This window comes from Liolophura sinensis, chromosome 8 (assembly GCF_032854445.1).
Source record: "Liolophura sinensis isolate JHLJ2023 chromosome 8, CUHK_Ljap_v2, whole genome shotgun sequence".
NCBI classification, from domain to species: domain Eukaryota; kingdom Metazoa; phylum Mollusca; class Polyplacophora; order Chitonida; family Chitonidae; genus Liolophura; species Liolophura sinensis.
The window spans coordinates 36,959,589-36,976,765 of NC_088302.1; the positions used below are offsets into that span (position 1 = coordinate 36,959,589).

The following is a 17,177-nucleotide window of genomic DNA, read 5'->3' on the forward strand; positions in this document are numbered from 1 at the left end:
TTATTGATGTAATTGGTGTTTTACACCATACTCTAGAATATTTCATATTGGTGAAGTTGACTGCATTGGTGAGAGGCTTCTGGATCATTGGTCTGTTAATATAAAGTAGATAACTGTGATTATCTTGTAGATCTTTAGTGGTAATATTATATACAAAGTTACCCAGATAATAGTTGTATTTCGGTGAGTAAATGTTGAGGCCAGAGGAAAATCACTGCTCTGCTACTGGGAAACAGAACATGGAACATACATGTAGGTCATTATTTGTCTGCATTTACAGACCGTGTTTTGTAAGGATTTTGCAATGAGCAACTAAGGCTTCAGTTTGTGAGATGCTGACAGAACATTAACACAAGTAAAAGTACTGATGTGAGTTATAACCAGGCCTACATCTATATAAAGTAAGATCAGAAGGTCAACAGGAAGTGTGTTTTATACATGTACAGTATGTTTTAATACGCACAGAATGGCATCTGAAGAACACATTTTCACTGGGTGGTATTAAAAGTCTGTGTGCTTTCAAGGTAAAGGTGGTGTGGAAGCGGAGAAGTGGATACTTTGCTTCAGCTTGTGGGAATTGACAACGTGTCTAAAATATCTACAAAATACTGTATTTGACCTGGAATATCAACCTTGGCCATTACTAATTTTATCTGATTTTTAGAGTTTTTTTGATGTTTTGAGGATTATTTGAAGGACAAAATGCTGTTCTATTGGGGAATGTAAGAAGCTAAAGTGATATGTTTATTATGGCATTTATATGCCACCTCAAAATGCCGTTATTTAGGTGGAATTCTTAGGGCAAATACAGTACTTCACACAAGTCTCCAATATTTGTGTTAACTTTGTGTCAATATTAGTGAACAAAATATAATAGTTGCAATACTTTTTTGATGTACCTGTAATCACTATATAAGATATATACCTTATGCAAGACTTCCTTTCCTGAAAAGCAATTAGCTAGTTACTTAGTGTAGAATTGTACATGTACAAAATCTGCATACATACTCTTCTCTACCATACTTGTTTTTGAATCATTTCAGATCTGATTGTTTATAGAAGAACAGATGAAATTCATACAAGTATCAGCTCCTTAGTTTCGATGTAGATCCTAACACAGTTTTCAACCAAGTAGACCCATGAAAAATGCGTTTTCTCTTCTATGTACCTTATTTGTTCTTGACTGGTTTTACAGTTGTACCAACTTATTGTAAGGCTTATACTTATAGTAGCAGAGCTTTTGTATCGTATTTAATTCTCTCTTTACAGCAAACCGTGTCAGTATGTTCAACAACGCTGATCATGCAGCATTGTAAGTATCTGTGTGTCTTGATTTTTTTTTTAGGCATACATCAAAGCTTACCCTCTACCCACCCTCTGATGATCAAATGCACCTTCAAATGTCATTAATGGGTTAACCATGACTTGATTATTGATAATACATACATCAAAGCTTGTATGTGGGAAGGTCTGCCAGCAGCCTGCAGATGGTCCTGGGTTTCCCCCGGGCTTTGCCCGGTTTCCTCCCACCATAATGCTGGCCGCCATCGTATAAGTGAAATATCCTTGAATACGACGTAAAACACCAATCAAATAAATAAATACATCAAAGCTTCCCCTACAGCCCCTCCCCACCCTCAACCCCCCCGATGATTATATGCACCTTTCATATGTCATTTATGGGTTAACCTTGACTTGATTATTGATAATAAGTAATGTCTCAGTTCTCTTGTGTTTAACTGTAATGTCATGGTGGGTGCTGTAAACCAAGCTGTACTTACAGGTGTACGTGTGGTATTATAATCAGGGTGTTATACATGTAATGAAGGTGTTATTCTAGTAATGGGGTTAATATTACACATGCAGTTAGGGTGTTATATGTGTGATGAAGATGTTATACACGTAAAGATGGTGTTATATGTACAAAGAGGATGTTAACGTTAATTAGCATTTAACGATATTGTTGTACATATATAAAAGTATACATGTATATATAATGTTTGACATGTCATGTGTAATGAGTGTTACATGTGTATTAAATTATGATGTCAAACATTATTAAGATTCTATACATGTGTTCATGTCTCATCCTTTATGTGTAGTATAGGACTCATTCAGATGTGTATTTTTCGATCATCATCCACATACCTTTGCCATAATTTGGAATGATCTGCTTAGAGAGATTGCACGACTAGAACTAAGGCTTTTGCTGTTTCATGACCTGAGTGTTGTTCCTTTTCGTAGCAGTTCAAGTGCGAAGAAACGTCCATCTAATGGCTCTATAACACAGTCCATGTGAGCAGTTTAACATGTCTAACCTTCCAAAACCTTGTCCTACCAGTCTGTCTTTACACAATGTCTCATTTTGCTGTATAAGTGCATGATGAATTTCACTATTGCCATACATGTATGTCCTGTCATACTGTACATTATTCTCGCTCGTTTCTTACCTCGTTTCTGTGGAAAAATAACATAATGAATTGTTTTGACAAAACTTGGAATCTTGAAAGAATCTGTGTATCTTGCTTATGATAGGTTTAAACTTGTACCAACCACTTGCTTACCCATGAAACCCAGTGTACATGTAATCCCCAGCATCTGTCTTGCTGTAGATCTATAGCCTCTTTGGGCATAATATGTTCAAAATCAAAGAGAAGAATAGAAGCAGTTTTATATTGTTGAACATAAATTTCTTCCTAAAAATTAAATGATATGCCTATCTTTCTTGGTACAGTCAAGTAGTTTCAGAAAAATTTGCATATCATTATTACACGCTTTTGCATTTTCTCATTTGCATATATACATGTACCGTGATCTGTGAATTATCTTGGTACACCTGTCACTCTGTCAGTCATTAATCTGTTGTCCTTGACCTAGTATTGTCCTGAGAGTGGTGTAATGTCTTGTGATATCTTCTCATTTATACTTCATGCACATATAGTGACTTCACTTCCTGTTCCATCGGTTATCTATCATTTTATATATAAAAAAAAGACTTCATAGTTTGATAGCTGTGTTTTGTAAGGTGTTGTGAGGCATTTCAGATTTTGATTTGAGACAGTAAATGAAAAAAGCTGTACAGATTAAAGGAGGATTCCACAGCAAAGTGTTCTTAAAACTAGGTGAAACGTTGTTGCTAAACTAATTAGTATCCTCATGTGCATAGCTTTTTCTTAAAAAAAATTGACTCAGAAAGTCATCATATAAATATCATAGATTAGAGTACATAAATGTATTTAATTATTGAGGTAATAAATAATCCCTGTCTTAGTCTTTCCACTGGTGAGAGGAAGTCAACAGAAAAGCAATATTTTATAGCATCTTCAGTTGTCTGATTACTTGCAGCTAAGTTTATCCACTAATATCATCGGCTTATTATGTATGTATACAAGAATTCAGTATAAATGTACATGTAGATATGCAGGTGGCTGTCTTTCTGCCCTATAGGACATCCTCAGTGACCAGTATGACAGGAAGTGTGGCCAGCAGTTTGTCCAGCAGTAGCAGTTCCTCCAAACCAAGACGGTCAGTGAGAAGAGATGACCAGTATCAGTTATGATCAAGTCTGACCAAGTAGCCACTCCACACACTCACTGACTAGATCTGAAGAAACACCCGTTCCCAGTCTGCCGGATTAATCAGCTACCTTTGCCTCATATTCTTTCCTCAGATATAGTCAGCGTTAGATTAGTGTAGGGAATTACCTTACCAGACCTGATTTTACTGATATTGATGTGATGGCCATTTTTGTTTTTATAAATTTCATAAACTTTGCTTGTCTTGTAAAAAAAAAAAATTCTTGTTAGTTTCTGACTACTGTATTTCACCTGGTGTTAGGTCTGTAAAAATGTGTAACTTTTCATCAAATCTTTAAATTTACAATGTATGTGTATTTTTCACATTTTCAAAAATGTTGTAAAAGCCTGACATCCTACTTCTTGATGTGTGTGTATTAAATTATACTTCAGCACTTGTACTTTTGACCATTGCACTTTCAGTTCTGTGAGAACCCTGTATTCCTGTGATGCTGAGAATGAGTCTGAACTGTCCTTTGAACCAAACCAAATTATTACTAATGGTAAGTTAATTTAAGTAGGAAACTACAGCACAGCTAACATACATGTATAATTGAGTACTGGGAGAGAGTATTGGCCAAGTGATTAAGGTGATTTCCTGTCAATTAAGTGATGGCCCAAGGCTGATCATTATGCTCCATTCCATTCTCGGGGGTCTTAGTGCCAAAAGCCAGACTTTGGCACTCCTGTGTGGTCACACATGAAGTTTGCTTTAGACACCTTGCCTTCCACCACTAGGACGCATGTCGAATGTGGGAAAGTTTGTCAGTAACCGGTCAGAAGATTATTTACTCAAGCAATCTGACTGGCCCCGCTAGCACAGTTGGTAGAGTGTCTACTTTGGGAGCGGTAGATCCAGGGTCAGTCCTGGGTCGAGTCAGACGTAAGACTTTAAAAGAGGAAGTTGGAGTTTCCTCGCTTGGCGTTCAGCATGAAAGCGATAATGCACTTACTGGTTGACCTGTATCAGTGCAATGGCTCGGGCGGGGCGGGTTACTTGCATTCGGTAAGGCATCTCAGGGAAGCAGCATTAGATAAAATAGCGGTGGAAATCTGTCCTGCAACAAGGAGGCACATAACATGCATTCTAAGGATTCCTTCGTCGTCAAATGATGTCAAAAATTGTTAAATACAACGTTAAACCCCAAGCACTGGCTCACTCACTCCAGGCAATCTGGCTGCCTCTGCCCAAGCTGGCTGCCATCATACATGTGAAAAATTTTTGAGTATGGTGTTGAACAACAATCAAATAAATAAGAAAAAATATAAGTGTAACTGTTGTGCATATAATAAATTGGATGGCAATACGTATTGTGTATGTACATTTATCTAAAGAGCGACTGTGAATACATACTCAGTATACCTAAATTACATGTACCTTGTGTGTTTCTGTTTTATCATACATGTAGTGGTATTAAATTTAGTTGCTGTGTGATGCTAATTGTTGTTACGTTTCTGGTTTTATCCTCAGTCCGATCGTCAAAAGAACCTGGCTGGTTAGAGGGTTCTTTAGGTGGAAAAACTGGACTAATTCCCCAGAATTATGTGGAGTTTATAAACTGACACTGGGTGACCAATCCACACACAGAAGCAGAAGTCTTGCATTTTGAAGATTGACTGACTGAACAAATGACTGATTGCAGATAGAGTCCGTTACATACCTTCCATGATCCATATTGTCTTGAGAGAGTAGGAAAGCTCATTTGCTTTTGGATTTCCATGGATGTTGTTTGGTTGCGGTGTGTTGTCTTGGTTCTACATTTCACTGAGATCTTCAGCATCCTCTGTCCAATGTAGACTGAAAAATTGACTTATGTTAGAACTGGTCTGAGGGTAAAAATTCTGCAGGAGATATAGTGTGACTAAAATAGGTCAGCTTGAATTGCGAGAATGTCAGCTTGAATTGCGAGAATGTCAGCTTGAATTGCGAGAAGATAGGCTTGTATTGCCAGATGGTCCTGATGGTCCAGTTCCTAGATGAACCGCGCTTCATTCCAGAGGCAAGCCTACTCAGAAAGTTGCAAGAAAAGCAAAGAGTCTTGTTGGATTGCAAGGTCAGCTTGGATTGCAAGACGGTCCAGTTCAGAGATGGACCTCTTCATTCCAGTGGCAAGCCTTACTCAACTGTGCATATTCAAGCCAGCAAGACTTTTGGCAGACCATGATAAATGTGATGATTGAAGTTTCTTTGCGAATGTTTTCGTTTTCATAGATGTATATGTAGTTACACCATAAATGTCTGCATGAAAACTCAGGGCTAGTAACATGATTGAGACAGTGAAATGACCAAATGCTTGGATGGAATTACACATTTCTAAGTGTTTTGATAAATGGAAATGCTAGGTGATCTTTGAGACAAGCCCACAGAGGTAGAAATGTGTGCAGGGACATGAACTTAGTTGAAATATTGGAACTGACTTTTACTATAAAAGTGCAAGGATCTTGAAGAGACGTTCAAAGGTGACGGCAAAGGCTTGTGGGAAGTATGTCAGAAAGGAATATTTGCGAAGAGACCATGATGTGTTGAAATCAGCCAGTTTTGCGATGTCTTTAAATGAGAGTGATAAGAACTTTGTGAATGGTTGAACAGCAAAATGGGTGGCTGCATTCAATTAACCTTAATGTTCTGTTGAAGGAATCTCAAGAGCTTTTGTTATGATCAAGGATTTAATGTTTACATGGACATTTAACATGTAGTTGTATATGTATATTTTGGTCGTGGTTTGTTTCCTCCAAGACAGTTAATTCATTGTATATATTGATATAGGGTATATATACATGTGGGTCATTTACATATGTATGCAGAGTACAGTAATAAAAATATCAATAATGACTGGGCCAACAAAATATTTAACTTCTCCGTAAAAATTGCATTGCAAAAACCGTTAAGATGTCTAGCATAGTTGTAGTTTTTGATACATCAATGCATGTTGTTCTACTGTCAGATGTTCGTGTACGTTTTGATGCTACTGTGAATTTTGTGTGTAAAACAGTTCTTCTTTGGAGGGTTGTTGGTGAACGGAGCTTGCCATGCATCTGGGTAAAGGCAAACATGTCAGCATTTCTTGCAGGCAGTATGCGCGAAACCATTAATTGGAGATTCAGTTGAAACATTTACTTATTTAATTACATATTGTTCAGTATGGTACATACCTATGCATCATATTCAGTTCAATTAAAGACACGGGCCAAGTTGCTCCTTTCTTGTCCATTCTTCGTTTACTGCATGAGCTCTAGAATATAATCGGCCATGCGAAGGAAAATATACCTGTAGTAAGGTTACATCCTGTTTGCAGTAGCCTTCATAGCCTTCATCATCTACATGTACTTCTTCATACTCTTATATGTTTCATATATGTGATGTGCTTGCCAAAGGATGCATGTGTGTTGGGATAATTATGTACAGGAATGTAATTCAAATGTTATTAATCTGGCTTTTTGCGTTCTTCAAAATGGGAGGTAAATTTCCCCACATCTTTATGAACAGAACCTATCAGTTGACAAGTCCTGTCACTTTGCCTGTATGGCCCCTCAGCTAACAGATGGCGCTAGGGTTCTAAATCACATTTTGTATGTTAAAGATTAGGACCACCTGGTAGCTGGAGGGACAAACAGGCAAAGTGATGGGGCTCTTTGATGGGCTCTGCTATGAGTCTCCCATAAGTTTACCTCCGACATGAAAAAAGCTGAAGATTTTCACAGGGAGATCTTATAGGAACTCTTACAGGGACACTATTTTCCTCTACATGGCTTTAAAATCCAGAATCCATATCATAACACAAAATACCTGACTAAGTGTTTTATACTGTTTTATACTATTTTGTACTAACTGTGATGTATGTTGGTTGAACCGTGTTCCCCATGTGCCTAAGGGCCCCTTTGTATTCTCACTACGTAGCTGTATATATACATATATATATACTATATATATATCTGTATGTCTGTACAGTGCACTGGTCTTGTTTGTACATTACAATATGCTAGTGGTGTGGTGTATGTTGTTGGATATGCAGCATACGTATAAATAGACTGATATTTATAAGATTAGTTATATCTGGTAACTTGACTGATATACTGTTGTATGTATTTCTTCTGCCTGTTATACTTTCAGCTTTGTTACCAGCCACAGTTCACAGAAGCTGTCACTTTGTTTCATTTTCATGGGCAAAATGTGTGTTTCGTTGTTGTGATATAATAATGAAATAATGAATACACTGGAAAAATGAATGTAGTATTAAAGTAAACTTTCTAATATGTTCTTTATGATATCATTACATATTGTATTGTACTTGCAAAATGAAAACCAATGCTAAAGTAAAGATTGTTGCCAAATGTAAAACAGTTATTTTTTTTGTGCTCCCTATAGTTTATCTGTACTATGTTGAGTAATCCATCTTCTTCATTACACATGTACATTCAGAATATTTGCATGGGTTTTCGAGGAAGAAAGTGTTTTACTTCAGTATTCTGTGCACGTATATAAGATTGACATATACCAGCCTGTGTAAGAGCGCAGGTATTATGCATTAACAAAAGTAAGTCCTTGTAGCCAGGAACAGGGAAGCCCAACGCATATAGAGATTAGATTAATATTCATTAGATTTATTTAGTAAATTGAGTTAATATTCACACATTGTAACTTGTTATACTATAAAATTTCGTCAAACTACCATTTACTTCCTTAGTTTATGTATGGCTGTCGTATCTAAAAATAATATGTTAATTCTGCTACCAGTGGCTTGTTTTCCCATTTGTGTCTAAAAGAGAAAGCTGTTTGCAATAATTTCTTGTATTTGAAGTATTGCGAGGGAGCATCCAGTACAGTTGATGAAATGAAATGCATTTTTCTCAATTCTTCACCAATTAATTTATTTTCCTTGGTGCCAATCAGCCTGAACTAGCCTCCAGGAATCAGTGTTGTACTCTTGGAATAAATTGTCATTTCCCAGAAAATGTCATAACCAAATATCTTTTCCTGTCAGTTATATCCAGTTCAAAGTGCCAAGGGCTACATTTAAAAACCTTATCTGTTCGCTTGAGTCTGTTTGAAGGACTGGCTTAAATTGGCCAGAAGTTGCATCTGATCATTAAAACAGATATTCGTATACGGTCAACCGGATGGACGTTTCGGGTCAATAATCGCAAGACCAATTTCTAAATCAACGTTCAACGCCAACCACAAAGTAAGGAACTAATTAAGTATATGAAGTTAGAAATTAGGACAGGGTCGTGCAAAGTGAAGCTGTCAACGTTTTTCAGTGATTACAGAAAGACACAAGGAATGTTTCAGGATAACGAATTAAGCCAGTAATCGTGTACAGTGCTAGCTCCTAAGTTGTTGATGATCAAAATATGTATCTCAGTTGCACTTCGATTGCAACTGTTGGTATGTCCAATACGATCTAAGCCAAAACGATGACCATGTGGTCCACATTACACAGAATTACACACTATTATGAAGCGGGATGACAGAGATCCTAGACACTCCGTCCATATTTTACCTATGACTACTCTTTGTAGAGTTTAAGGCACCTTTAATAAACTGAAAGCGTTTGATAGAATGGCCTAGAGTGCATTTCATACGTGCACTAGAGAGAAAAAGAGAAAGATCCAGAGAAAAGCAGCCTCTGACATGCATAGACCAGTGTAAGTTACCGCGTAGTGAGCAGGATGCATCTCTGGGCCAAGTGCCTGATGTTGCCATGATAGCACCGGCACCATGAATGTAAGATCAATGCCTTGTCCAAACTATGGAATATGTCAAATAGGGACAGCAAACTACATGTACAGTAAGTGAAATATGTACTGCCGGTGAAATGGACTATATTTGTCTAAAAACAGAAACAATGACTTACAGCTCGGAACTACATGTACATGTACGTCCTTTGAATTGTTAATAGTTAGTTTTGCCGTTTATCTAAACGCCGTTGTCTTGCAGGGCCTATATGTATGTAGGCGGTACAATACTAAAAATGTAACCCCCTTATTTCACCATCGGTGGGCCTGACAAGATTGTATGTAGTACCTCTATGAGAAAGCTGTAATTATGCAAGGCATGATGTGCGCGAATATTAACGTGCAACATGGTTATGTCACGTTTTACTATGTACACCTGGGGCCTGTTTTACAAAGCTGTCGCAGCACTTCGCCAAGCTTCTCTTCAGTATATGTTGCCATGGATAATACGCCAGGCGCAATTTGCGACTGCTTCGTAAAACAGGCCTCTGACTGGTGAGCAAGAGCCCAGGTGTTCTAGAACTTCACGTGCAACTTGGTTCTGCCACAATTTACTACACAACTGATGGCAGAGCGAGAGCACAAATGTTCTAGAACTTCCCATGCAGCATGGTTCTGCCACAATGTACTACACAACTGATGGCAGAGTGAGAGCACAAATGTTTTAGAACTTCACGTGCAACACGGTTATGCCACAAGTTACTACACATCTGATGGCAGACCAAGAGCACAAATGTTTTAGAACTTCGCGTGCAGCATGGTTCTGCCACAATTTACTACACAACTGATGGCAGAGCGAAAACACAATGTTCTAGAACTTCACGTGCAACACGGTTATGTCACAAGTTACTACACATCTCATGGCAGAACGAGAGTAGATATGTTTTAGAACTCCACGTGCAACATGGTTCTGCCACAAGTTACTACACATCTGGTGGCAGAGCGAGAGCACAAATGTTCTAGAACTTCCCATGCAGCATGGTTCTGCCACAATTTACTACACAACTGATGGCAGAGCGAGAGCATGGTTATGCCACAAGTTACTACACATCTCATGGCAGAACGAGAGTACAAATGTTTTAGAATTCCACGTGCAACATGGTTCTGCCACAATTTACTACACATCTGATGGCAGAGCGATAGCACAAATGTTTTAGAACTTCACGTGTAGCATGGTTATACCACAATTTACTACACATCTGATGGCAGAGCGAGAGCACAAATGTTCTAGAACTTCACGTGCAGCATGGTTGTGCCACAAGTTTCTACACATATGATGACAGAGAGAGAGCATGGTTATGCCACACGTTATTACACATCTGATGGCAGAGCGAGAGCACAAATCTTATAGAACTTCACGTGCAACATGGTTCTGCCACAATTTACTACTCATCTGATGACAGAGTGAGATCAAAAATGCTGTGGAACTTCACATGTAACATGGTTCTGCCACAAGTTACTACACACCTGATGGCAGAGCAAGAGCACAAATGTTCTAGAACTTCCCATGCAGCATGGTTCTGCCACAATTTACTACACAACTGATGGCAGAGCGAGAGCATGGTTATGCCACAAGTTACTACACATCTCATGGCAGAACGAGAGTACAAATGTTTTAGAATTCCACGTGCAACATGGTTCTGCCACAAGTTACTACACATCTAATGGCAGAGCGAGAACACAAATGTTCTAGAACTTCCCATGCAGCATGGTTCTGCCACAAATTAATACACATCTGATGGCAGAGCGAGAGCGCAAATGTTCTACAGCTTCACGTGCAGCATGGTTCTACCACAATTTGCTACTCATCTCATGGCAGAGCGAGAGCACAAATGTTCTAGGACTTCACGTGTAACATGGTTATGCCACAAGTTACTACACATCTGATGACAGAAGGAGAGCACAAATGGTTACGCCATGCATACTATATCTAATTGGAGACTGTGGGCCCAAATGTTCTAGAACTTCAAGTGGAGCATGGTTGTGCCATGCATACTAGATCTGATTGGAGACCGTGGGCCCAAATGTTCTAGAACTTCAGGTGGAGCATGGTTGTGCCATGCATACTAGATCTGATTGGAGACCGTGGGCCCAAATGTTCTAGAACTTCAAGTGGAGCATGGTTGTGCCATGCATACTAGATCTGATGGGAGACCGCGAGCCGAAATGTTCTAGAACTTCACGTGGAGCATGGTTGTGCCATGCATACTAGATCTGATTGGAGACCGCGAGCCCAAATGTTCTAAAACTTCATGTGCAGCATGGTTGTGCCATGCATGCTAGGTCTGATGGGAGACCGCGAGCCCAAATGTTCTAGCACTTCATGTGCAACGTGGTTATGCCATGCATGCTAGACCTGATGGGAGAACGACAGCACTAATGTTCTTGAAATTCACAAATACAATATATATCGAAAAGATTTATTAAATTTGATTGGACTTATAACTTATACATACTCCTTAAAAGCCAATTTTCAATTTTATAATTCTTGGGTCAATCTTGTGATTGCTTTAAGGCAATGAGCAATGTTTATACATTAATTAACATTGACTTGCCAGGATGTGGACTGCATTATGATGTCTTGAGTGCCGGCATGTGCACGTTGTATATAGCGAACATAAAAGCCCACCGAAAACAAATCATGCATTTTACATATTGGACCATCTTAATCCCGCTAGCTATTATGTCAGACACCATAACAAAGCCTGTAGTAAGCATCAGCCTTGCTGACAGGAAGATGGTCTTGGACAGAATATGTTACGTTTTCGTTTCTAAGCTTACATATATACTGTGCTCTTAATGTTACCTTATGGCTCAATGCCGACTAAGCAACTGTAAATTACATGTAGCGTATTAACCAATGCCGACTATACAACTGTAGCCTGCATGTAGCGTATTGACCAATGCCAACTATGCAAATGTACCCTGCATGTAGCGTATGAACCAATACCGACTATACAACTGTACCCTACATGTAGCGTATGAACCAATACCGACTATACAACTGTACCCTACATGTAGCGTATTAACCAATGCCGACTATGCAACTGTACCCTGTATGTAGCGTATGAACCAATACCGACTATACAACTGTACCCTACATGTAGCGTATGAACCAATACCGACTATACAACTGTACCCTACATGTAGCGTATGAACCAATACCGACTATACAACTGTACCCTACATGTAGCGTATGAACCAATACCGACTATACAACTTTACCCTACATGTATCATATTATATCATATCGGTGCTCCGAGCTATATAGCCTTCATGCTCATGGAAACACACACAGTGTGTCAACTGGCTTCATTCAATTATCTACTCTTCGCTGATTATGCAAATAGCGATTTTGTATCTTCCATGGGAGGAAGGCGATGTCATGTCCGGCATACATGTATATTGATTCCTTCCATAAACAATATGCAAGATTTACGTGGTAAAGTAAATTGAATACACAAGTTAACATTCCATTGGTCTCAGTATATGCAGACTTGTGCTCAGGAGACTTTATCAAAGAGCAAATTCATGGGAAGAACAACCTTTTCTAAGGCTGTACATGCATTTTTCAAAATGACTTATTTATCTCGCTAAGAAGTTGAAGTTCGAGTTCGAGTAACTGGGTGTGAGGTATTGCAAATATGTAATAAAAGTCAAAGTTAACATTTATATCGATTTCACACATACAGTTTGTAGCTGCTAATGCAGACAGACAGGTCTTTTATTGTGCGAGAGAAAAAAAAAATCGAATCCTATGCATATGTAGAAAAAATCTGGGGCCAATTGTTTCCTCAGCTGGTTTACGGCAATGTAAACATTTGCATGATCATCACTGCATATCGTGCCTATCCACAAAGGTATACGATACTCGGACACAAATCAATTACGTCTCGAAGTTGCCGCTAAAAAGGCTTCTCGTGAGTGAAACATGATTGAAGCAAGCATATCAGCTGTATATACACATCAGGGGAAAGGTGAAACCTTAAATCACTCCTGCTCCATAGCTGATTGGGATATTGATATCAGCCCCAGTTGTTGTATACCGGAACGCTTTGAAAAGCTGAACAGGTAAATTAACAGTGGAACTGAACGGTGTATATTTTCAATTAAGAAATTAAGTTTATGAGTTAACAAACGAGGCATGAATATCGTGCTAACTACTATACGACTTGGTTACTCATGAATATTCTGTTGTTGTTGTTTTTTTTTGGCCTGGATCATTTAAAAATTTCATCAACCTCTGTGTTTTGCGGCTTTAGTGTGTGTCGGTATATTAAGTCCAACCGTGGTGCGAGATTAAGGCTGGCTGAGTTTGCGTGAGTCTCGCGCTGCTCCTGTAAACGATGTTCTCCACCAGGCAAATCACGCAGCTGCTTGTCTCTCTTCTGACGCTGATACCACGCAGCACCGCACATATGTACACGGTCTATCCACAAGCACAGAACTGGGCGGAGAGCAAGGCGTCGTGTGAGTCTAATGGTCTACAATTAGTGGTCATTCAGAGCAATGAAGAAATCACGGAGTTTCAAGATTTCCTGAGCGCCCAAATTAGGTGAGTCTATGTGCCTTAACTTTTTGGGGGGATTGCTGCGAAATGTGGTTGCCCAAGAATATTTTCACGGGTATTATGGGCCTCTTGTATACTATGGACGGAGTAAACGAGAGTCGCTTTGGGTCAAGTGTCAAGTATGTCGCGTATATATACATGTGTGACACTCAGGTTTGTTCCGGGCACAGTTTCCTCCAAAAATTCTTGGCATTAAACACCAATGAAATAAATAAATAGATAACATTTTGTCATTTTTCACAACTGCATTTTCTCACATGAAACATTTGTTTTTTATTTGCTAACATGCATTTTAAGATGTGCCCTAAAGTGTAAAAGTACAAAAAACGTGTCAGCTTTGTTCTTGGAGGGTAAAATGGTTCTGAAGAGCAGTTTTGTTAAGGTCCGCCTGGGAATTAAGTAGACTTGAGTTGTGACTTAACGGTAATAGTCGTCGCAACAACTGTGTGGTGGGTAGAGGAGTTGGAGCAGGAGGGGCGCTAAGCCTGGGCGAGTTTCATGAAGCTGACTTAGCTCAATAAGCCCTTAACTACCATGGCAGCTTATGTTGTAGAGATATAAAGTGCACTTAGCTAAGGGCAACTTAACACTAAGTAAGCTTCATGAAACCGGCCTCTGGTCCCTGGAAGTTCATCGATGAAGTCATTTACGAAAATTTCCGACCACTGACAGAAACTAAGCATAAAATAAAGGGTCTATTTAAGTATAAAGTATGCTTCAAACATGATGGTTTTTTTTTTCAATATAATTATATTCTTCATCCTCTTAAAAACATACTAGTAATCTCAGTTTTAGGGGCATTCTCCATGTATCCTTTACGTTGTAATTTGTTGGTCAAATACTTCCATATTTTATGTCACAATGGTTATTCCCTTACATCCTGTTTTCTCCCTGCCAAATAAATAAATAAATACATGAATGAGCATGGTTGTGGTCAACAAAAGTGTATTGTATAAGAACTTTGCCCTGTAGCTCTCGTATGTGGATGGGTCTTCGCGTCCCGGAAACATCCGAGTCCGAGCTGGATTTCCACTGGGTAGATGGGTCGGCCATGATAGTATCTGACTGGGACGGTGATGAACCTAACAATCTAGATAGGATGAAGTGTGTTCTGATTCAAGCAGAAGACGACGACAAATGGAATACGCGTCCCTGCTCGGAGAAACATCCGTTTGTGTGTCAGACGAAAGGTAAATGAATTTTATTATTTATTTATTTTATTTATTTGCGTGGTGTTTTTACGGCGTTCTCAAGAATATTTCAAGTACTACGATGGCGATGGTGGGAGGAAACCGGGCAGAGCCCTGGGGAAACCCACGATCATCAGCACGTTTTTGCCAGACGTACGGCCGGAGAGGAAGCCAGAATGCATTGAACTTGAACTCACAACTCCCGCATTGTTGAGAAGCTCCTGTTTCATTGGGCCGCGCTGTAAGTTAATTTTACAGTGATGACATAATAGCAGAATGTATGATACAAAACACTACATCATAAACAGAGTAAAATAATTGCAACGACGAGTGTGATATTGGCAAATGATTGGCCACACGTAAACGGTGAAATCCGGCTTCTTCACAGTTTACCTGTGTCAGTCATAGGGTTTTATTCTGACGTTTTTCATGTAAATGCCTTAAAAGTAGCAACGATGATTGAATTTTATTAAACGTCACAGAGGCAGGTGGGTGTTATAATTGTTTCATGCATACACATCTGGCGAAACTATTTCATTCACAGTGTCAGTGTGACATATGATTAGCTCTGCCTCCCTGCAACGCCCTGCTGAAGACACTAGACCAGTAGTTTCTTTGTGTGTTCCAGATTTAATTTCTTTACATTTATTTTGAAGCGGCTTCTAACTCACTTGCAATGCCCTGCCGCATTCGTAAACCCATGTAGTCTGGTTTCTCTGCAACGCCCGTGGGCAAAGAAATAGAGCAAATTCCCGTTAGTTTATTATACCAACATTTTGTAATTTTATCATGTGGCATTGATGAACAGCATGACTAGAAATTTGCAGTGCACACCAGAATGCACAGTTGTGACTTTCCCAATACAACAACGCAGAAATGTATCCATGCATTGGAGCAGACATTCGTAGACCGACCTTCAATAATCGCAAGGCGAATTGCAAAAACGACGTGTAACACAAACCATCAAAGAACTAAAAAAGTATATAAAGTACGAAATTAGGACGGAACCATGCAAAGAGATGCAGTCGACAGTTTTCAATGATTTTGGAGAGAATTTGATGTTGAAAATGAGATTTCTTGGCGAAATGAGTGAATCAGTATTCAAACCGTGTACCATGCTTTGTGTAAGTTGTCCATAATAAAATTTGTATCTTAGTTCCACTTTGATTGCAACTGTTCAAAATGTGGTGATCTAATTCAACACGGTGAATATACATCCACTAGCAGACGTATACTAGCTTGAAGTGGCCTCTTACATGACGGGGGCCTCCGTGGCTCAGTTGGTTAGCGCGCTAGCGCAGCGTAATGACCCAGGAGTCTCTTACCAATGCGGTCGCTGTGAGTTCAAGTCCAGCTCGTGCTGTCTTCCTCTCCGGCTATACGTGAGAAGGTCTTGCAGCAACTTGCAGATGGTCGTGGGTTTCCTCCCACCACAATGCTGGCCGCCGTCGTATAAGTGAAATATTCTTGAGTACGGCGTAAAACAACCAATCAAATAAATAAATAAATCATACATGACGTAAATGGTTAAAAAGGAACACAGATTTTGGAAGAGAAAAAGGCGTAGTAGAACAAATCGAGAAACTCAATGAGCTGATCAGCCCAAACCTCGCTCTTTCTTTCAGGTTTACTCTTCAAGTTTAACATTTTAATTAACATTGTTTTCTTTACATTTATCTCTCAGCTCAACAAGATTCATCCATCAGCCCATTTGCACAGTTCACCCTAAAGCCATGGACAAATAACTGCGACCCAGACAGCAATACCATTCAACTTATGTCTGCGTTCCTCTTTAACTGCTGCGCCAGGTGCTTGACTTACGACAGGTGTCACATGATCACTTGGAACCATTCAACATGCGGGATTGTTTTGGACTCCGATGCCGTACCTTGCTACTGTAAAAACAAATGTGTCGCCTACAGGAGGCTGCGTCATGTCTAGACGCAAAACTTCCGTTAGAGCAATACAGATTTTTTTGTGAAAAAGGAATTGTTTGTTAGAAAGTGGTATATGGTCATCTGTTTTGAGGATTTGGAGACAGGTTATCTGATGAATCATGTAGACGCACTGCTGTTCAGTCATTAATCAGCCATGTTTTATTCGTGG

General features: G+C 39.2%; 1 protein-coding gene across 5 annotated transcripts in view; it reads left to right on the forward strand.

Annotated features, from left to right (window-relative positions):
* Window positions 1-8,541, forward strand: part of LOC135472706 (rho GTPase-activating protein 26-like) — a 59,400-nt gene extending 50,859 nt beyond the window's left edge. For 4 of the 5 annotated variants that reach the window (XM_064752338.1, XM_064752339.1, XM_064752340.1 and 1 more), the window contains 5 exons: window positions 1,270-1,312; window positions 2,245-2,295; window positions 3,448-3,525; window positions 3,999-4,078; window positions 5,047-8,541. In XM_064752338.1, coding sequence (XP_064608408.1) covers window positions 1,270-1,312; window positions 2,245-2,295; window positions 3,448-3,525; window positions 3,999-4,078; window positions 5,047-5,138 — 344 coding nt within the window. In that variant the 3' untranslated portion in view covers window positions 5,139-8,541. The remainder of the gene's footprint in view (window positions 1-1,269; window positions 1,313-2,244; window positions 2,296-3,447; window positions 3,526-3,998; window positions 4,079-5,046) is intronic. The other variant, XM_064752342.1, reaches the window with a different exon arrangement.
* Window positions 8,542-17,177: the final 8,636 nt, after the last annotated feature.